Raw genomic sequence first — 22,893 nt, 5'->3', positions numbered from 1 at the left:
TTCCAGTTGCAATGACATGATGGTACTGTGCTCGAAAAATATTTCGGATTCAATAATCTGGTTAACCATCAGAGGTTGCTATAGCTCAAAATCTGTATAGATGAAATTCTCTGGTTAAACACCCAAGGGTGCTATAGCTGATGGATTCAGATGGAATTCTGGTTCGGTCACCACATGGTGCAAAAGTCTGCCAACTTTACCACCCTCATCACTGTCTGTCTGACTTTTAGAGATGGAACTATTTGCCTCTCTCTCAAATTGGAAAGATTAATATTAAAATGAATGTTTTACCGAGATTTCTCCACCTATTACTGGGCAATACACATTCATTAATTACACCACTGGAATGATTCCCCTCATATAGCTGGGTGCAGGCTCAATCTTGCTGTTACTGCAATATTACGCTCCTCTCGCCCAACCAGGATCTCCAAAAACCCTCTGGTACTCAATACTTTAAAGATTTTAGGATTAACACTTTAAATTTGTAAATGCATCTCCCCTTGGTCCAGTTCCCCTGTTCGCTCCATTATTTTTGGTATGGCATAATTAAGGTTCAAAATGGTTTCTTGACTCCAAACCAGACAATCTTCAGAAATTCCTTCCCCCCTAAGTTCAACACGTCACTCAGAGGGATTGTTTCTGAAATGTATCATTGCGTCTTTGATTTTGGTCAAAGACGCAATTGGAAAACAAGGGGGACCTTGTAGAATGAACTTGGTCTGGTGGGAGTTTGTTGGAGGCAAACTTCATACTTCCGTCCTGTGCGCATCTCACACCCATCTGTTTAAGGTTTAACACAGGGTCACTTCTCCAAGGTGAGACTACCTGAAATGTAACTAGAGATAGAGGATACATGTGATATACTGTATGTTTGAACCCACACTGCAATCTTAGCCACATGTTTTTCCACTGCCCCAGGTTACACGATTACTTGTCTGGTTACTTCAATAATAATAATGTCTACCATACTGGGAATGCAGTTACAACCCTCCCCATTTATTGCCATTTTTGGGACCCCACTCAGTTCATGTTAAATAAACTTGTCGCAAAAAAGAAGAAAAGAAAGCAAGGAAAATAGATCGTAATGCTCCCATTTTAGCTTTGCTGAACTGGCTTCTTGAAAAGTCCAGAATAGAATTTAAAATCCTCCTACTCACTTCCAAAGCCCTTAATAGTCAGGCTCCATCATACCTTAAAGAGCCTATTACGACAATATAACGCTGCACTCCCAGAATGCAGGCTTACTAGTGGTTGCTGGTATCTTCGATTAATCGGGGGGTCTCTCTCTACATTTAAGAGTAAGCTTAACATTTTCCTTTTTGATAAAACATATAGTTGAAGCCAGCCAGGCTTGTCTTGGACCAGCCCCTATTTATGCTGTTATAGGCCTAAATTGCTGGGGGACTCACCATGATGCAGTGAGCTAGATTGCATTTTCATTCGTCACATTTACATTATTTACATTTGTGCTGTTGTTGTTGCTGTGCTTCTCAGTGTGTCTTGCTATCCTTTCTCTATCTTTCTCTTGCTCTCTTTCTTTTGCATTGGGGCGGCAGAAGCCCAGTTTATAGGGGACTCGGCTTGGGAACCGGTTCGAGTCCCCTGTCGACCAAGCGTGGATTGGCAGCTGGCAGCTGAAGAGTTGCCAGTTTGCCTGCGGGGCACTGCTGAGGTACCCTTGAGCAAGGCACCAAACCCCATAACTGCTCCATGGGCACTGGCTGCTGGCTGCGTTATGGTGCCTCCTCATTAAATTTGATTAGATTCAACTTTATTGTCATTGCATGTCACAGGTCCAAGCAACAAAATGCAGATAGACCAGAAGTGCAAAGGAGATGATTAAATACTATATTACAATGATTAAGTATGTGACAGAGAGGGGTATTTACAGTACGAGCTGTATATACAGTAAGAGCAGTATATATAGTAGTGCAAAGGCAATACAGTAGTGCAAGGCAAGGAAGTAATCTATAAAATACGAATTTTACAGTATATACAGTAGGTTGGTTTTTACAGTATGTACAATAAAACAAATAATAAAAAAAAAAGACCAGGGAACGTAAAACTGCAGTCAACAGTGCAGTGGTGACCACGTAGATTTTCAGTGTGGGAGGGGTTGGCAAGTGTGTGTGTGTGAGGGGGTGGGGGATGGGGTTTGGTGAATATGTGTGAATGTCTGCTTCCTTACAGTGCAGACGCTTTGCTGCTTGCTCTCTCCTCTGTTTGTATTTTTCTGCCGATATACTTGCTTTCCTCTCATGAGAAACTACAAGTTGCGACTCCTGGATACTTATAAATCACGGGGACTGTAAAATCTTTTGTAGATATTGTAGGCTATTGCGATATCGCAACTTTTTATAACCACCTCTGGAGTACATGAGTGTGGCCCACCAACAGTAAGCCTTTAGCCTGCTACGGTGGTTAGCTAAAGCTAATTAGCAAGATGAGAGGGGTAGTCTGACTGTCCTATGTGGGGGACTGGTGTAGCCTTTTAGGCTCCAGCTATGTTGGAGTAAACATGGTCCAGTGTCTTGTTTTCTCTAGCATGTAGCTCTTTCATTCAAGCTTAGCATTAGCATCCGGTGGTGTGTATAAAGCAGTTACTATGACTGATGCGAGTTCTCTTGGGAGGTAATAAGGTCGACATTTTACCATGAGAAACTCTACATTAGGTGAGCAGTGTCTCTCGGTAATAACAGAGTTAGTGCACCAAACTTTGTCATGTGCATGTGTGTGTGTTTAAGATTGGGACGCAAACTTCAAACGTGTGTAACCGCATTGTGTGTAACTGCATGTAGTAACAGCATGTTTTTGAAACTGAATTTCCCAACTATGGGATAATATAAAGGATCGTTCCTCTTCTTTTTCTTCTTTCTCATTCTCTCCTAGAGCACAGTTCTGCTTGAGGTTTCATCCCATTAAGGGGAGTTTTTCTTTGCCCCAATGCCAAGTGAACTACACCAAGTTTTTTTTAAACTTGAGAAATTTAAATACCCAATGAGGGGACATACTTAAGTTCTATCACAAATGGCAATCTTACCTTACATTACAAATTGGCAGGTTTTGCCAGACTACTGGTTGTTAATGTAAACACTATATAATATAATTCTGATTTACTGTATGTGTTTGTTGTTATTGGTGAACAAGGGTGGGGTTTGTTAATGTGGGGTTGTGTGGCTGGTGGGGTGAGGCGGTTGGTATTTTGGTGGGGTTTCCCCCTTTTTCTTTCCCTTTTTTTTCTTCCCCCTTTCTTTCTCATCTTGCACAGCACCTGTTGTGTTCATGATGCATTTTGTGACTGCCAAATGATGAAATGATCGTGTGCAAGTGTGTGTCAACCAAAACTTAATGGTTATATAGCCAAGTCATCATAACTGGCTGTGCTTTGTCACTGTTGCTTTGCTTCCTTATTCACCTAATTCACACGTGTGTCACATAATTGTGTTCCCATTGTTGTTGTGGTTTTTTTCTTTTTCATTTTCTTCAACTCTCTGTCTATAAAAACAATCAACAAAATGTTTCATTCTGTCTGATGCTTTCTTCAATAAAAGGAATGAGACTTGAAAGAGCAGGCTCTTTCAAGTCTCATTCCTCCCTTGCTCTTTTTTTTCTCGGTAAAATTTTTTTCTGTTAAAGCCTCGCGTGATTGGTCAAGATATGTGTGGGAGGGGAGGTGTGAAGCGCACCCCTGTCAATAAATCGAGAAGAATGGGCAGCGAGTTCGGGTGATCTGACCATGCGACTGAGTTGGCAACGAAGGCAGATGACTGTCAGAGGAAAATGCTAACAGGAAGCTAGAAGAACTGGCTGAGATGAAGATGCCCATATTGAGATTGCAGATGAAATTAAATGTCGGTTCAGATGCTTTCTACAGTGAAAAATATTCTGCCAAAAAATAAATTAAATGATAATAGCTGAATTGGGCAGTGCCAACAGAAGTTCACAGAAATTAAGAAAGAAATTAAGGACCAACTCCAGTATAAGCAATAAAATATTGTCATTATCTTACCTTTAAGATGGTAGATTGAAGAGAGGAAAAGCACAACACTGTGGGAAAAACAGAAAGAGCAGAATAAGAGACCATCCTTGGTACGTTCCACATTAGGCAGAACCTCGCCCTCTGTAGGTATAGTACCTGTGACTTGTGGCACTACTCTGGTTGGTGGTGGTGTCGCAGCCTCCTCCTGATGTGGGAAATACAGTATGGATTCAGTAAGACTCTTCTGTCTGTTGAAGAGTTGATCCATATGTCTCCTGACAACACTACCATTTCCTAGTAAAACAATATATCCTGTTATATCCTGAACTAGACCAGGTTTCCACTTTGGTCCAAATCCATAGTTTTTAAAGTAAACTGAATCTCCCACAACATGGTTTGTCTATCGTGGTATTTTGCTGTTTTGACTCCTTAAGTGTGGATGAATAAGATCCAGTATAGACCTCAGCTTTCTACCCATCATCATCTCAGCAGGGTGACAGTCCAGTTTTCCCCTTAGGAGTGATGTTATAAGTAAACAACGCTCTGCTTAACTTTATTCCACAGTGTCACCTGTGCTCTTCTTCATAATGTCTTTGAAGGTCTGCACTGCTCTCTGCTCTCTCAGCTAACCCACTAGATGAGGGATGGTAGGGTGCAGATGTGACCTGTGTGATTCCATTTGGTGTCATAAACTCTTTGGTTTGTTCACTATCAATACACTGAGCATTATCAGACACTATCATTTCAGGGATACCATGTGTGCTAAAAGTAGTCCTTGGACAGTTAATAGTTACAGCTTATGTAGCTGCATTCAGTGGATATACATGTAGCTGCATTATCCCAATAAAAGGACTTGCGTATTCAGCGTAAAGCCTTCATCTCATTAAGTAAACTTATCAAAGGCTTATAGTCTGTAGGGATCTCAGATCTCCTCACATATACTGCATACTTGTGAAAATACTGCTAGATAGCTAACCCCTCCTTATACAGTTGGGAATAGTTATTTTCTGTGTGTTCAGTGTGTGAGATGCCAACTCTTCAGGTTTCTCCCCCTGGCAAGTGGTGAGCTAGCACAGCTCCGACCCTGTATGAAGAAGGATCACAGGAAAGTGTAAAGTCTTTCTTTTCATCATAGTGCACTATTATAGTACTGGGTTGCAAAAGGTATTTAGACTGGAAAGGCCACTTCTTGCTACTGACCACGGTTCATCCTGCCTCAGGAGTTTGTCCAATGGTGCGAGTAATGTTGTAATAAGTTTGGTAGGAACTTATTGAACATGTTCAACAGTCCCAGATAGGCTTTGAGCTCAGTCACTGAGTTTTGTGCTGGGGTCTCCTACACTTTTTTCACTTGAGCAATGGGTGCCGCTCATTCTGAGAATTCCACTGGCTCTATAATCTTCTCATGTAAGAGCCTCTCAAACTCCAGCTCTTCTTCTTCTTTTTTATTGCAAAAGGAACTGACATGATTTTATAAAAGTAGGGTTTAGCATCACTGGCGACATGTATCTTTGCTGTGAAGCCTTTCAACATGCTTAGCTCCTCTTTAAACAGTATCTAGGGCAGTGCTTCTCAATTGTTTACTGTCGAGCCCCTTCTAGGAAGAAGAAAAAGATTTGTGCCCCCCCACCCTCTGCCACGACGATTAACAGTATAATTTGTCTATAAAATTGTTACCATTACACCTCTGCATAACATTGTATCCTTATTAACATTAAGGAAAACTAAAAAAGAAAAAAGAAATAGATCCACTTACAACAAAGAATAACTTTATTAACCTTCTTTTTTAGTGTGAACCAGAAAAGATTTAAAGTGCAAACTATTTTACTATACTATACCAAACATTTTCAACAGCAACACATTAACCAACTAATTGAGCCTTTTGATCCTAAAATTAAACTTCAATAAAATGAATAAATACTGCCTCTCTGCACTCAGCCAGAATTCACTCAGTGTCTGCGATGTGAACCTCAGTTCAATGTGGAGTCAGACGTCATGTCAATGAACTGGTCCTCCTCTGCAGAACTGAAACCAGTGGGAGCTGGTGCATTGAAAGGGTCTCTCACCCAGTCATACTTGGAACTGTTTGCAGGGAAGTACTTTTTAAAGAATCCCTTCAGTGATGAAATATGCTGCTTAATACATGGAATCACTGAGGTGGGATCATAGTCAGTAGTTTCAACAAATTCCTGCAGGTTCTCAAATGAATATAAATAAACAAGCCGTCTTTGTTGCCGTCAGTCGCTTCATCGAATTGTAAGGCAAAACGTTTGTCTTTGAGTTAATCCACCAGCTGTTCTTGAAGATCGTCAGCAATGTCATACGTCTGGCGATCGTGTCATTGGACAGGGGGATAGTTTTTTTAATTTTTCGGCACTTGCGTCATCCAGCATGACAGAGACCATCTCTACTGCTGCAGGAAGTATGAGCTCCTCTGCTATGGTGTGGGTTTTTTTGCACTGAGCAATTTGGTATGCCACCTTATATGATGCTAACAGTGCTCGCTGGTTCACCGAAGTAGCATTCACGAAGCGGGATGTTTGTTGGCCATATTCGGCACGTTTTCGCTGAAAAAACTCAAGCGGCTTATCAGCGTGGTTGGGGTGTGAGGTGTTCAAGTGACGCCTTAATTTATTTGGCTTCATACTGTCCGCTGCCAACATTTTTAGACACAATAAACACACTGGTCTTTCCTCGTCTCCCACCGCTGTCACAGTGAAGCCAAGCGCTTACATATGATTCGTCATATTTCCTCGTCTTGGCTTTCGGGATACTTTTGTCTTTGTCATTATCTCCGTCTCTCTCTGCCTTTCTTTACATCCCTGTTAAGTATTGTTCCATTGTGTCTTCTGTGCTGGCTTCGGCTCTGTGTTGTGTGTGTGTGTGCGGATGCTCTGTGCTTCATATCTCCAACTCTAACAATGAGAGTAAATGGAACACTACCTGCCATTTACTCTCATCATTACACCTATTTGAGAACTACATGTTGGCGTGAAAGTCCCCCCTTACCATCCTCCGACAGCAGTCTTCTCTGTATTCTGTCCTGCTCGAGCTTCCTCAGCTCTGCTACATATGCCATCACGCTTTTTTCAAGTTGTCAACATCTTAAATTACATTTCCTACTCATTTCCATCTATTATTTCACTCAGCTTCAGGTGAAAGTGTTTTTTCAACAAGGTCACCAGTTTTATCATATGAGCGATCCCCCAGTTTGTCGTGACTCAATCAATTCCTCATGAGCGTGTACATCTGGGCACCAACACAACTTAGTACCAGCCCACTTCGGTGGTGTCAGCCACAAAAAGATGGTCCAAAAGTATTTTTCCCAAACTTGTGACTTACCATGAATAAAGTGCCACCGAACCCACTGTAGCCACCATGGTGATATTTATTTTGCTAAAGAGAGAGTCAATAGCTCACACCAGCCATTAGCGTAGCCTTCACTTGCCATATGTGGTATCCTCATATACCTTCTAGTAATCACAATGTGATTGAGACATTTCTATAGTCCACTGACTTTATTATTGCTCAATGAGGTAAGACTTATTTCAGGGTAAAACAGAGTAAACATGCTATGCTACTTAAGGCATTCTTCTCAGCTTCTGGAAATGTATAGCAATGTAATACTGTATTTTCTACACTGCAACTTTGTCCTCTTTAACCTTTTAAAAAACAGTCATTAAATTGTTGTATTGCTGTGTGGGGGTGAGGGGTGGACGGGGGGTTAAGTAAAGAGTAAATGTCATGTGTAATGATTCTTAAATGTAAATAACTTGTTCTTTTTCTCCCCTTTGTGTCCTGTGTGGTCTGTTGCTGATGAATCTGTTTGCGTTTGGGTGTATTTGCTGCATTTTTGCTGCATGTATGTGGTGCGTTTGTATGTGTGGCCATGTGATCGCTGACGACCATAATGAAGCACACAACAGATGACATAGTGTCGTCTGCAGAGTGTTCGAGCGATGACGAAGACCTGGAGGAATGCGAGACAGGCCATGCAGGTGGGCTAGGTTAGTTTGCATTTGCTTGCTTTCTTGTGGTGTCACTCATCTGCAACTGAGGATCCTAGTATCCTCAAAGCATCACCCCCACCCCCCATGGTTATACAGAGTGTAACTTCATCAAACAGACAGTAACAGTGAGCTGCATTCCACATTACCCAGTTGGTCAGGGTCAGGGTCAAGGTCACATTATGAAGTTACAGTACAGGCTAAACCGAGCTGAAATAAGACATATTGTTGAGTGTATCATGAGCTGAAACAGAAACATAAAACGCTGTTAGCATAAGAAGCTTCACTTTCCCATTGGGTCTTTTGAAGTGGTTAACATGGTACCCAACATTTATGCAAATGCCTCATAAAGAAAGGAATGACAGTTAGTCATCATGAATTCGCAAAATTAGTTTACTTTGTTTACTTTGTTTCCAAAATTGCAAAATTTGTTTGATGGTGATACACGTTCACTGCATTGATGCTTGAAAATGTATCGCACTGTGTTTAAGTCCAGCTACTGGCCTTCACTGCTCTGATTTGAATTTTGACATGATACATTTTGACCAGTTATGTCATCAAAAATTCCTTTCAGTGAACATTCAGTGTGTTGTACAAAGCACATCCACATATTTTGTTTCTCCATGTTTACAGGCTTCCATTCTTGTTGATACATACAGTATAATGGAGAACAGATACCAATTTTTGTGTAGTTGTTCAGTTTTTTTTGTTTTTCTCACATCTTTTGCTTCTAAGTGAACACTATGTCTCCAAGGTTTAAAACTCTAAAATGCTAAAATATTGGCATGAGTTCAGTTTTTCTTTATCATTTTAGAATATCCATAGTTCATCCATTGGCTATCATGTCTCTGTAGCAAACTGACACAATAGTGCCACAGTGACAACGTGAATCTACACTGACAGGACAGATACACACATGTCCACAGGTGTCCACACTTACACAACACAATGGAAATTTTAAGACATTTTGCTGGAAAGTAGTGATGCAGATTTCCGACCATGTCCAACATATCAAACTGCTGATAATATTAGATTATTGTACACAAGAACTATTCCAGGCATGAAAAAAAGTTGTTCTCATTGAAAAGACTTTCCAGAGGACTTTCCTAAACTTGAACCTAAAAGTCTTCTTTCCATCTCATAAAGTCAAACTGAGTATTTATTTAAAACACCTCAATTTATAATTTTGAAAAATCTAATGAATATCAACACTTTCCATATAAATTAATCACAAAAAACAATCAGAGACATAATAGGTGAGAATTGTGATGCTTTTTGACTGGCAGCAGGTTAAAGGTCATTCCAAATTTCTCCAAAGTGTGTGTGAGGTTTTCATGGGGTGTGCCATGCAGCCTGACACTTGGGTTTCATGATGTAAGCGAGAGGCAGGGCCCCTGTCATCCAATAATGTTTACACAGAAATTTACACCATTCTAACACCTTTTATGCTATGACACTGACATGTGTGCATCATGGTCCGCTGAGTTCACGTATTTTTGTTGCCTTGTTTTGGAAGACAATACTACTTCCTATGTTTTCTTGTTCAGCATGAGTGAAGTGGAGGAATGTTTAGTTTCTGAGCATCATTCTTCTCTATGTGCCAGTTCTAAAATAAAATGACGTTCATATAGTTGCTGCATGTGTGGCATGAAGTTTTGGTGGACAAAAAGTAATTTTATATTACTCAAATTTCTTTCCTCAAAGCTGTAAAACATGAAAAAACATCAACCCTTTTAGGTCTTGATAACTAATCATAGGATTATATTATATTAACTTTTGGGCTGCATTTCTCTATTCACTTCTTCCAACCAAAGTATTGCTAAATGAAACATTTCAAACAACAACAACAAAAAAACAGAAAAGCCACAATTTCTACTTGTATCTATCTCCTATGCAGCCAATGCTTGCATGGTCTGGCAAAATGATTCTTTTTCTAGTCACTCCTCTGCATGCATTTCTATTGGATCTATCTCCATAATGTATCTTTGACCCTTGACGCCACATCCCTGCATTTAGGCTATATGTTTGATCCACATTTGTGTTGTATGTGAACTCATATTGGCGGTTGCGGTGACATTGAATGCTGCCGTGTCGTCTCTCTCTCCTTGTTTTTGTGGTCGCTATGATTGTTTTCTGTTGTCAAACTGCTGCATGTGCCCTTTTCCTCAAATGATTTCATAAGATGGCACCAAAAAAGACACTGGAACACATTTATGTAAATACACCACCATGCGTTCTTTACTTCTCTTTACTGCCCGATAATAAATAGCAAAAACAAAATTAACTATAATTCATTTTTAATACATTTCACAATTGCTATTGCTGATGTTAATGATATGGATAAAATGCTAAATGAGTATGTTTTGTAGATGTAGATGAGGGCCACTGCTTTGCATACAACTCCCGAATGGCTTTGTTATACACTTCCAATCCTGCTGACCAAAAGCAACATAACTTTATATACTATATTTATGATGATTAATGTTTATTTTTCTCAGAAATTACCAAATGAAAAATGTGTCATTCTGAGAACCAATGAATTAAGACAAGATGGTTTGTTGGATTTTTCTGCATACACAATTGTTTTCATTACATCTACTAATCAGAACAGTGAGAATGTTATGTCAATATGAAATATGTTTTTAAATTATTGACGATCAAATGTAACAATGATCAAACATAACTACTGCTCATGGACCTTTACATGCAAGTCACTTTACAGAACACAATGAATAGGCGCATCACAGGATCAGTTCACGCAAGCATCAGTTCCCACAACTCACTCAACCAAATGAGGTGATTGATCAAGAGGCGGTGCTTTATATTTCAGCCTGACTAAGCTCGAACATATGCTATGCAGTAGAGCACAAGTTACTGTGCCGATCAGAAATGACTCAGCTTCATGACATTGAAAAATCAGACTTCAGAAACTTTGCTGACTAAAACCTTCATGTCACTTCATACTACAGGCACTGGATGAGATGTTATGTTATTATTCATTGTGAGAGCACATACTTAAAGGCTGCCTTAATGTTTGTAGTGTCAAGTCCATTTTATTTTATAGCCCAATTTATGTCTCAGAGGGCTTAATGGGCCGACAACATCAGGAAAGTTCCTGACCCCGCCCGTTAGTTGTCTCCCACTGTTTCATATCAGCTTATCTGTTTCTTATCAGCTATTTCCCTCTCTGTTGGAGGTGGTGGTTGGTTGGTTCTGTAAACCCGGATGGGTTCCCTTCTTCCGGTCCAACTATGGTATCCGGATATGGCGAGGAGGCGTGGTTTGGGCTCCTATCGGCGCTTTGAAGTTATTCAGACATAATTAAATCTTCTCGTTTATCTGACTCCATAAGATAAATGTATTTGTTGCTAGTGATAATTTAGTCTCTGATTGGTTGATTCTTATAATTGGATTGCCAATTATTTTGTTTGGAATCACAGGTTCCGTCTCCGTCATTCTCTTCGCATTACACCGAAGCTCGATTGTTCGTTCAAACAGGGTGTCCCCATACCGCTTAAAGATTGTCACCGGCCGGATTACAATCATTCCTATGACACGTCCGGGAGCGGTTTCAGATTTAATGTGGACTGAGAGACAAAACATTCTTGCCAATTCAGAGGCAGGAGTGTCGCGTTCTCCATGCATGTTTGACAAGCCATGCACTTAGACCAACGAAATATCATTCATTCAAACTCTTTTCCCTTATACTTTGTACTTTGCCCCGCTCAGTCAGTGTTCCGATCTGCCGCACTATGAGTCAAACGGGCCGAGACAGCTGGCCCCTTCCCTTTGAAGACGTGGAAAATATGGATCCCTTGAGACTACTTGAAACAGTCACATTACGAATAACCAGGAGTGTTTTGTGAAGTTTAACAGTCATCAATTTATTTAACATTCAGTATTTGAAAGTCTGATTCATCTAGCAATATCACTTCTCCAAACAACATAAACAATACATGAACTACAAAGGTATACCAGAATCAAAATATACCTTTGGCTATGACGCGTGTAGATCAGTGAGTTACAGCAGAGCTTGCACAAGGAAGGATCTGATAAGCAGATGTTCCTCCTCAATTCTTAATTGTCCTGTCTTATAACCACCTGAGGCAGGATGTCCGGGATGTTTGTGCATCTTTGTAATTCATGTGGCCTTTGCCCTGATTTTCAATCTCTGCCAGGTGTGTATATTTTACTATCTGACCATAGTGCCTTCAGTGTGTTATCTGTGATTTGGCCGACTCTGTAAGAAGTACTGGTCAATGAGAGGCCCCTCTCTCCTCCATCAAGCACAATTTCTTTCCCTGGTGACTCTTCCACCGCAGATGTCACTTTGTTCCAACCACAGCTGCACATCGGCAGTTCATGTCCCGATGTTGTTGTTGCCGATGTTGTGGCATTCTCTTGTACAGAGCTCTTGTTTCTCGTAGACATCTTTGTTCATCGCTCTGTTACCGTGTTGTCAGTCATTGAGTCATCTTTCGCCCCCACTCGCGCAGACTTTAAGGGTTAAATATCAGCTAATGAAAATTACATCATTACAATTAGTGGTTTCCATAGTAATTTCAAGCCCCTATTATACTGAATCAGCCTCATCTTACATAATGGTTGTAGTTGTATGTTTCTATCCCTTAATGAAACATCAAATTGATTCTGTATATGACCCCTGTCTAAAAAACATACTGTTTTTCACTCACACCTTTGGATCACCTGGGGTTTTATATGCCTGATTTTTTGGTTCAAATGTTTTCGCGGATTGTTTTTAAATAATTGCCCCAAAACAGTCACTCACCAAACAGTCTGAATACAGTTCCAACTTTATTTTTAGTGATCAATTCAAAACTAACAGCCATAACAATGACATATAAAGAAACACCAAACCACTACCCAAATACTATAAACAACTAGATTACAGAGCACGCTCATATTCTCTAATACTCACAGGAGGCTGGATTGGAAATCAGGTGGGGAGCAAAGGGCACATAGACACATTCACATAGACAAGAACATAAACATATGACTAAGGGCCGTGACAAATGTCAAGAAAACAGTGACAAATGTCAAGAAAACAAACGCCCTATCTTGCAGGGAATGAAGAAAAAAATTCCAGAAAAGGCTCAACCTGCCCACCACATTTTATAAAATTAGTTTCATAACTTTTTGAGTAATCCTGCTGACTAATAAACAGATGGACAAACCAACCAAAACAGATAAAAACAGCCTCCTTGGTAGAGGTAAAAATACATGAGTAACAAAAAGACAATAAAACATAATTAAATGGGTATATGCCAGTGCTTCAATTTTAAATGTCTTCATGTAATCATCTGTGTTAAAAAGGGCCTTAATGAAGTTCCTATCAACCACTTTCCAGTGCATTTTACAGTTTCAGATCAATCAGAAAACCGTTGATAGATGTGGATTTGGTCGCAGCATGATAACCAACGTCCAATGAAAGCTGTGCCATCTTATGAAATACATTTAAACTGACGAAACTAAAGGCTGTGGGTAATATTGCATCAGATATGTCGGATCATCTGTCAAAAGACAAAGAGTTAAAACTGGTATCTGTAATATGTTGCCTGCATTAATAAATAATTATCCATTAGTCTAAAAATTATCATGAAACACACAAATAATAGTATTATACTAATATAGTGTGAACTCCATTTTGACTCAGCTTGAGCAAAGATAGCTGGTTAACCCAAAACCTATCTTGATGAGACAGACCTCTGTGTACATTTTACATTGTGTTCATATGTGTTAATGTATGTACTATGAGTGAACATATAAGATACTGCAGAAATTCAACTGCCAAAGTTACAATCTGTTGTACTTTTTCCACATACCACAATAGGGCGACAGTGTGCACAAAGTTACAAATACCAGCTTTAATTTTTACCATTTGAATTTGCACACATCCATGACACAAATATAAGATTAATAGATGTTTGTGTGTTTCGTTTGTTCCCACTGCTGTAAGTTGAACTTTGGTCTTCTATTCTTCTAACGTTGGTCAGTGTCGGTTTGCTGTGTTCTTTTGTTTCTACTTTCCCTAAATGCAACTTACTCTAAGCATGCATCATTCCAAACCAAACAAAGCACAGAAAAACACATGCAGACTGCATGGCCACATCATCTTTGAAAACTAACATTAGAAACACAGTAGAGGGGAGAGCGTCCTCTCTCTGGTGTCTCATTTCTATTAACTTCTTTCATCTAAACATCTTTTTTATTTTGGGAGTTTTAACAGCTCACATGTTTTCTCTATTAATTCAAATGATCAATGGTATTTCAGTTGTGATTATGATTTTTGGCTTATGTTTGTTTGGGTATTTCAGATATTTAAATCTGCTTTTTTTTACGATAATGTTATCATTTTGACTTTTGGATGTGGAACTACTTCAATAATTGATCTGTGTGTTTGATTGTGAGCTTTCTCGACACATGTCGCATAAATTAACAAAGCCTAGGGTGAGATCAAAGATCAGTCACAGAGCCATAATTCAACAAAGCCTTCATTTTATCTGATGAAACAGTTCCACATCCAGTTGATATGTGACATTTTCCCGACCAAAGCATTTAATCTTTCTTGGATCATATGTGTACAATAAGAGAAATGACTTGCATGGCTAAGAAGTTGCAGTTTAGGGTCTGTCAGGTTTCTGTCAGTCTTAGATTGTTCTGTTCTTTTCTGTACATGGGCATGAATATGCTCATTGTTTGTATATCCACATCCCTTCCTTACAGCCAAAAGCTCTAATGCCGCCCGACCGCTTCGTTCTGCCTTTACATGGACATGGCAACTGACTTACACTGTCACCCTCATCATCCTCATTTCCTCTGTAGTATGCTCATAGGCCCGGCCCCTTCTTCACCCCTGTCCTTGTCTTTGGAGATATTAAAATATAAAATCATTCATTCATTCTACACTGAAGATGTATTTGAGCAAAAAAAAAAGTAAAATGGATAGAACTTAGATACTTATGGAAAAGTCAGTGATAAAAAGTAGACAAACAGGTTTTTTAGTTGTTTTTGTAAAAACAGAAAAATAGAGTTCTGGTGTTTATTTTTCATGTTCTTTGGTGTGGATGTATGTGTCGTTTCCTCCCTGTAACATCATGTGCAAAGATAAAAAATGATTTCTACAAACCCAGAATATTCTTACACATTTTTCCTTTGTAAATTCTTCTTTTCATGCCTAAATCATGCGGGCAATTTGTTGATGTAAGTTGACAATATGTGTATGTTTTCATTATCTTGGAATGGATTTAAAAGATGCAATTTGGAAAGAAAAAAAGAGAGATAATTTTTCAGTGAAGGCTAAAAGACTAATGTGTGTTAAATCGGTGCTACAGTTGAACATCTTTCAATTATCACCTCATAAATATTACCATATCATTATCATTGAAGCACATTGTGTATGGTAAATATCAGAAAACATTTTTGTAAGAAAAGTTATGAAACCCACATGTAACACAATTTTTAATTAGGATAAAATTAGTACACACTTTTCCCTGTCAAGTGGGGTACATATAATACATATATATATATATATATATATATATATATATATATATATATATATATATATATATATGTGTGTGTGTGAGAGAGTGAGAGAGAGAGAGAGAGAGAGAGAGAGAGAGAGAGAGAGAGCAAGAGAGAGAGAGAGAGAGAGAGAGAGAAGTGCAAGAACAAATAAAAAAGATTCAGTAGCAGTTGTAGTGGGATGCACATGGGTGTCATCGGGCGTATGGTTGAAAAATAATGTACAATTCGCGCTGAAGTGAGCAATTAATATATGAAAAAAACAATACAAATAAATCCATGGACCTTTTGTGTGAAGATATAGAAATACAGGTATATAATACATGATGATTTTAATCCAAGTTTTCCATTTAGATACTGAGCAGAGTGGTGGGGGCAAAAGATAGTGAAGACAGATAGAGAGGCACCCAGGTAGACAAACAGAGGTCAGCTGTTTCCCTTCCTCAGATATGTTAGGAATAATCATGGCTCATTTGAAGCTCCCACTAGATTATGTGATATGATAAACCGACAAAATTTACTGTCAGACTGAAACAGTTCTTTATTTTTGTGTGACGGTGCCTTGGACATATATATATATATATATATAACTTGCAAATGAGGAAAAAATGTATTAATGCCTCTTTCGACACACATGTTTGTGGCAACATACAGTGAATGAGGGAGGTTGTGTCTCATTATTTGTAGCACCTTTAAAGACATTTCAACCCCTACATGATTTGAATACACTTTGCAAAGTGCATCTTTAAACTTCAGAAGTGTTTTTATTTAACTGTTATATAGAATAATAGAATTTAATGGAAGAAATACATTGTTTCGTCTTGTTGACAGTGTTTTATGTGAATGTCAATGTCTGCATTTATTTTGGTTTTTATGTCTATAATGTATAATTTTGAATTATTTCCTTGATGATCGTGAACAATGTGGCATCTCAAAGACACTTTGAGCACCACCCCCCCTCTCCCCCCCACCCCCCCTCCTTGAATTCTACAAAAGCAAAAAGCAGGTTTTAGAAGTTTGCACTCTCGCTATAAATCTAAAGCCATGTTGAATTGCTTAAACAATAAAATAAATCCGTCTTGACCACAGCTTTAATCACTTTTATCATGTGTAGCTCCTCACATATATATACTACATCGAACAAAAAGTTCGGAAATTTGTGTTTGGTAGATTATTTCTCTGTTATAACAATGCTTCTTGGCAATACATTTTATACCGTTGGAAAGCCTGTTTAGTCCCCTTTTAAATGGTTCCCCATTTGTAAGGAACATGCATTTGTGGGATGAGCAGCACAGCTGAGTATGTATGTTAGTATTTGGGTTGCACTATAAAATGTATTGCCAAGAAGCATTGTTACAACAGAGAAATAATCTACCAAACACAAATTTCCGAACTTTATGTTCGATGTTTATATATTTTGTGAATACATTTGTGAATGTAAAAGGTTTACTTTAATGGGTTTGTTTATTTGTCAAGTTGTTGAGCTCTTCATCAAGAATATGCAAAGGAGAATAGGTGTAATCAAACTAAAGGCAATTTGAAACTTGCAGTAGTTATAGTAATTCATAGTAAATCAATGGCAGAGTTATATTTCTTTGAAGACTTTGAAAACATTAAAGGATGAAATTCTGAGTTCACCATGTGTCAGTGTATGGGCAGGTAAAGCACCTATATCTTACGCTAGAGGGGGCTGGTGGGTCAGTGCTTCCAGGTGTCTTTGGGCTGCTGTTTCTAGCATTTAACTGACAATTATACTTAAAGACATGTTCTTAGATGCAGAGTTGTTCCTTGGATAGAAATTTTTTTCTAAATCTAAATATTTCAATAAAAGTGTCCTTGGGCATAAAAAGGTCAGTGTTCCTCCAGCTCCATACTGTATGTTCCCTGCCAGTGACTTCCTGCTGTGTGTTTAAGGCACCAACGGAAGGATTCCAGGCAGGCAGGGAAAAAAATAATCAATAGCACAAATAAAAACTTTTAAGCAAACAATAACTATATTAAATATTGAGTTTTTTTTAAGCGATTCACAGCATTTTCTCAAATATTAACATTAAAATGTGGTCAGAATAACCTACAATCTCTCAAATTTATCTTTCATAGTGAAGGAAAATGAGTCTTTCCAGAGGAGATATTGTATTTCACTGACATTTCCTCAGTCAAGTCAAGACAAGACAGCTTGTGAGGAGACACTCTGCTGCCTTCCACCACAGGCATAGCTGGCTCTTTAAAGCATGCAGACCACTGACAAATTGTCTGATTCCATCACTCTGTCCTTTACTTCCCTTATCTCAGCAGTCATTTAAAGACCAATATTTAAATAAAACAAAAAAACATTTGGTCACGATTTTACTGTAAACACTGTAAACACACACCCACTTACACAAACGACACTCATACTGAAAGCATACACACGCACCAACACACATGCACACAGAGTTGTTTCTCCCTTGACAAAAACAGCTAGAGTAGACCAATCACACACACACACACACAGCCAGTTAACACAGTAGCAGCTATGGCTGACCTACCCACCAAAAACTCCTCTTAATTGGTAGTGCCTGTTTTACTTGTTGTAGGTTGATGTCATTGTGTTAAAGTGCTGACTTTTTCCCAAATTGGATTAATTACATTACGATCATTTGGCAGAAGCTTTTATCCAAACCGACTTACAATACATTACCACCCTTCGCAGAGGGGGGAGCAATTGAGGGTTTGGTGCCTTGCTCAGGGGCACCTCAGCAGGGGCTCGAACCGGCGACCTTCCGGTGGGCTCTACCCACTGAGCTACCGCCTCCCTCAGTATATATTTAATCATTCTACTTGTAAATCTTGAGACAATTGAAAACTTGGAGACAAAATTCAAAATGGCAAACAATCTTGGCATTGTCTACATGGATAAATGAAACTGATCCCAAAGAATAGAGGGAAAATATATTTATTCTACAATGTCAGGTTCAGAACTTAGATATTATTCATTAGATAAAGCACTTTTTTAGAATCAGCCATGCCCACTCATCTTAGACAGTAAATTGTGAGAAAAAAATTAACAAATGGGTGTCGCCTGTTTGAATGGGGGAAAAAAACTGAAAATTAATTTCTTATCATATCAATAAATTATCTATCATATAAATGGTCTTATATTAGTTTTCTTTACAGTTCAAAAGTTATAATGTGACTGAAGAGACACATTAAAGTCATTATGACAGACGATAGGATTAGGGTTCATGGGGGCCAGACAGATGGACAGATTACAATACACCACGCAAATAAACCAGCTGCTTGATGCCTTAATGTTCAACAGCCTGAACAATGAAAATGAATCTTGTGGTAATCACCTTAAGCTAAACCCTGATTCACCATAATCCAAAATATTTTGCATCATATTTACTCTCTTCTTCTGAATGAGGACTGTTATTTCTTCTGATGCTCACATTAGCTTGCTGGCTGACTGTTGGCATCACTCACTTAGACTTAATAAAACAACTCTGCACCTCAGAAATGTTTAAACTAGAACTTTAAGTATAATTTCATAAAATTGTCATCAAGGTGGTGAGTGGTGAGAGCAGAGTTGCGAGTAAAGACTTGAAGACCTGTCAAAACTGAAGAAGCCCATGGGTTAAGAGGCGAAGTATCTTCAAGTCTTTACTAGCAAGTCCAGTTGCGTACGATCAATTTCCATGGTTTATTTTACTTGTTTTGTGTCATTTGCAGTGTTTTATACAGCCCACACTTTGCTCTAATGTCTTCTTGTCTGTGTCCAAACCCAGGAGCTGAATTAGTGATCCCACTACTTGAGTATACATTAGCCCCCTGTAGCTCTTCACCTCTCACCCCCTCCCCCCCACACCCCCCCCAACCCACCACCCACTCCTCACCATTACTGAGACCACCAAAGAGTCCCTGTCCAAGGCCACTGAGGCGGGGGTACCTTGCTTGTTGGACCGAGGCAGCGATGATTGTGATGATGATGGCTTGGTGATATCGGGGTATGGCTCTGGGGAAGCGTTCAAGTCTAACCTGCCCCCTACTGATGATGAAGATTTGTACACCACCTTCTCCTTGGTAACAGATAAGACCGTGTCTACATCAGCCTTTGAAGGAGGCTACAAAGGTCACATACCCAAGTGGGATAACAAGACTTTTAGACCAAATAAACCTTCAACCTCCAGTCACGGTAGGACTACCACTACCGCTGTGCCACTAATCGCCGACCAGAGCCGCACCTCCGCCACCTCTGCCTCCACCGCAACCCTCCACAATGCTCCGGCTAAAAGGCCAGCTGGCAAAATGAATAACCGCGAGCTAAAACCCCAGCCTGACCTAGTGTTGCTTCCATTGCCCACATCCTTTGAGGTACACAACACCAACCTGAGGGGCCCATTAATAACCTCCTCCATGTTCCATAATATACCCACAGCACTCCCCACAGAGCCAGGCATCAGGCGAGTTCCAGGGCCCTCGGAAGTTGTCCATGAATCTAGCAGCACCACCGGGATGGTCGTCGGAATAGTGGCAGCTGCTGCCCTTTGTATCCTCATCCTTCTGTATGCCATGTATAAGTACAGGAACAGGGACGAAGGCTCCTACCAGGTGGATGAGAGCAGAAATTACATTACCAACTCAGCTGTGCAGAGCAATGGTGCCATCATGAAGGACAAGCAGCAGAGCCTGAAAGGCAGCAACAAGAAACAGAAAAACAAGGACAAAGAATATTATGTGTGACTGTGAGAAGAAAGAGAGCACAGAGAGAACATTTATTAATCTGTTTCCTTATGAGGAGATACGACCAATGATGGTATAAACATGGGACTTGAATAATCATATACTGTGTTGAGTAGTTGAACTGATGACATGTACTGTAATATAAAGCACACTTACTATTGTAAGCAGAAGGCTAAATAGCAACTTTAGAGACATTAATCTTCTATCTGGTCAGAGACGTTTTCAGTGTAGATCTATTTCCCAGCTTCATCATTCTAAGTGACTTTTAGAGCTATGTGATCCTTCAGTGAAAAAAAATTGTTTTATAAAATTAATGAGAGACGGCTCGTGATCTTGACCATTTTCAGCATGTAAGCAACATGTAGTGCTAAACCAGAGTGGGTCAGGACACAGCCATTTGTAAACATCAAAAAAAAAGACCTGATGTGTCAGAATGATAAAAATTTGTATTGTTTATACATAACACAACTGTGATGTTTTACTCAGTTTTGCTCAAAGCAAAGAAAAAAGAAAAGAGTAAATGTTTATTAAATGAAAATCGCAGAGATGAGATCTGCCATTCTCACTCTTATTCACCACTAGTGCAGTCAGATCGAAAAATTGGTTCTGGCGGCAAGTGGTTGGTTTCTCTTGTCGTGGTGAAAAGCAACTGATTGTGAAATGCATGCCATCCTACTTCTCCTGTAAGGTACATTGCCATGCAGTACAATGCAGTGAAAGTACAGTATAGTGTTCAATTGGGAACATGTTGCCAGAGAATCTCAAGGTCAAATCCAAACTTTTCAGCCCTTCACCCTATTTTCTTTCAAAGCCTTCTACAATTTTCAGGAGAACGTCTCTTACGGAAAAGGGGTCTATAATGGTGTATTTATGTATGTTGGCTCATTGTTCTCTTTTTCTATGGAGCTGTCAGGACAAAGACAAATGCAGTATGACCACAGTGTTAACAATCTATACACAAATAAATCTGATGTGAAAAGTGTGAATTCTATCTGCTGTCAACAACTGTGTTTACATGTTTTCTTACATGCTAGCTGTTGTAATTTGTAGGTAGGATATTCTACATATACCATGACCATTGTAATTTAGTATTTAAGTACCTCTATTGTACAGCTTGAACGTATAGTTTATTGGCAGAATCTATTAACCCATAATTCACAGAGGGACTTTAAAGAAAAATTAAATTGTTAGCCTACAGATCTAATCAGAGATGTTTCTAAGGTTGCACAGACATTCAACTACTGCAACAACAAATATATCATGCCATTTTACCTGTACCATGGCTTCCTTATTCCAATAATGTTGTTTTCTATTGGACGGATAGGCACAGCAATGACAACTGATATATGAACACAGGAACGTATTTGAAACACACAGTGGGACTCATTTATCCTCATTTGTTATTATTTCAACATTAGTTAACATTTAAGTTTCCATGTTTGTCACTGCTTCTGTTATGAATGTGGAATTGTTTCTGTATTTTTCAATTTGCTTTGTTATGATTGTTACTCTTCATGTTTTTTACACTTCATTGCACTCAACAACAAAATTCACTGAACTTGTGGCAGTAGTTAGTGAAACATCTTTGTCAGGGGCAGGGTCATTCAGCCTCTAGGCCCTATATGATCCTGTTTGATTGTGAAACACAGGTTCACATACTACGTACAAATCATTTGTACATTCACTCATACTAGCCTGTCGTTGTGTTTGTGTGTGTGTAGAAACAGAGACAGAGAGATTTCAGTGTGCAAGGAAATGTTTTGTTTCGGTATTTGGCTCACAAATACAGGTATTGACAAAGTCAATGTCAAGGGCCTTGTTCCAGTGAATTGGATTGGAAAACAATTCAATGATAGTGCTAAAATCGTCTTTAATGTGTGTTCATACAAGAAAAGAGCCAGAGGACATGGAAGGTGGGGAAGGCCTCACCTGAAGAAGAGAACCCAGAAATGATTACCCAACAACCCACAGTTAACTGTATTCTATAGAAGCTCTTTGAGATCATGTGCTTTCTATAAAATTAGAAATTTGAATCAGATTAGACACTTGGCTTCTCGCGACTATACAAATCAATTCAACCCTGGGGAACCTGCAATCCAGAAGAAAGACACTGATGCATCCATCGCGGCTTTAGAAGCTACAGCCGACCACCATGACACTACTATGTCAGAGATAGAATACACGGCTAAAGCTATGACAGCTCTCAAGAAAACCAACTCACAAAAGAGATACGGCAACTGTCAAAAAGAATCCATCTGAAAGAATATCCGGGGAAACAGAACTGGATCATTCTGGCAGTGAAACAATGGAAAGCATCAAAGAGAACAAGGGAGTAAATAGTACTTGATGACAAACTACTGATGGACCACTAGATCTTAATTTTTTGTACAAACTTGGCCTTGTAATGTAACAGTCTTGTCAGATTCTGGCCCAGCCCAAAAACTGTTCTGTCCAACGTAGAACAGAGCATGGAGAAGTTGTATTTGTGTCCGTCCTGGCTCACCAGATTTAAAATCTTGTTGACAAAGACTATTTTCCAGAGGCCTGTGTTACATAGCAGGATTAAGGGGTTAGTAAGCAAGAAATGTGCCTTGAGATAATGTTTGCTGTGATTTGGCTCTATATAAATAAAGTTGACTT

General features: G+C 39.2%; 1 protein-coding gene across 1 annotated transcript in view; it reads left to right on the top strand.

Moving 5' to 3' along the window:
- nrxn3a (neurexin 3a) overlaps window positions 1–20,253 on the top strand; it is a 187,108-nt gene extending 166,855 nt beyond the window's left edge. Inside the window, 3 exon segments of the mRNA XM_076166051.1 lie at window positions 7,896–7,986; window positions 19,299–19,375; window positions 19,378–20,253. Of these exon segments, the coding sequence (XP_076022166.1) occupies window positions 7,896–7,986; window positions 19,299–19,375; window positions 19,378–20,253 (1,044 nt within the window).
- Window positions 20,254–22,893: the final 2,640 nt, after the last annotated feature.

Source organism: Genypterus blacodes, unplaced genomic scaffold (assembly GCF_046128005.1).
Source record: "Genypterus blacodes isolate CSIRO-AG114 ecotype Tasmania unplaced genomic scaffold, CSIRO-AGI_Gbla_v1 ptg000154l_1, whole genome shotgun sequence".
In the NCBI taxonomy this organism is placed as follows: Eukaryota; Metazoa; Chordata; class Actinopteri; order Ophidiiformes; family Ophidiidae; genus Genypterus; species Genypterus blacodes.
The sequence above is the reverse complement of the archived record's forward strand: the minus strand, read 5'-3'. Positions and strand labels throughout refer to the sequence as shown.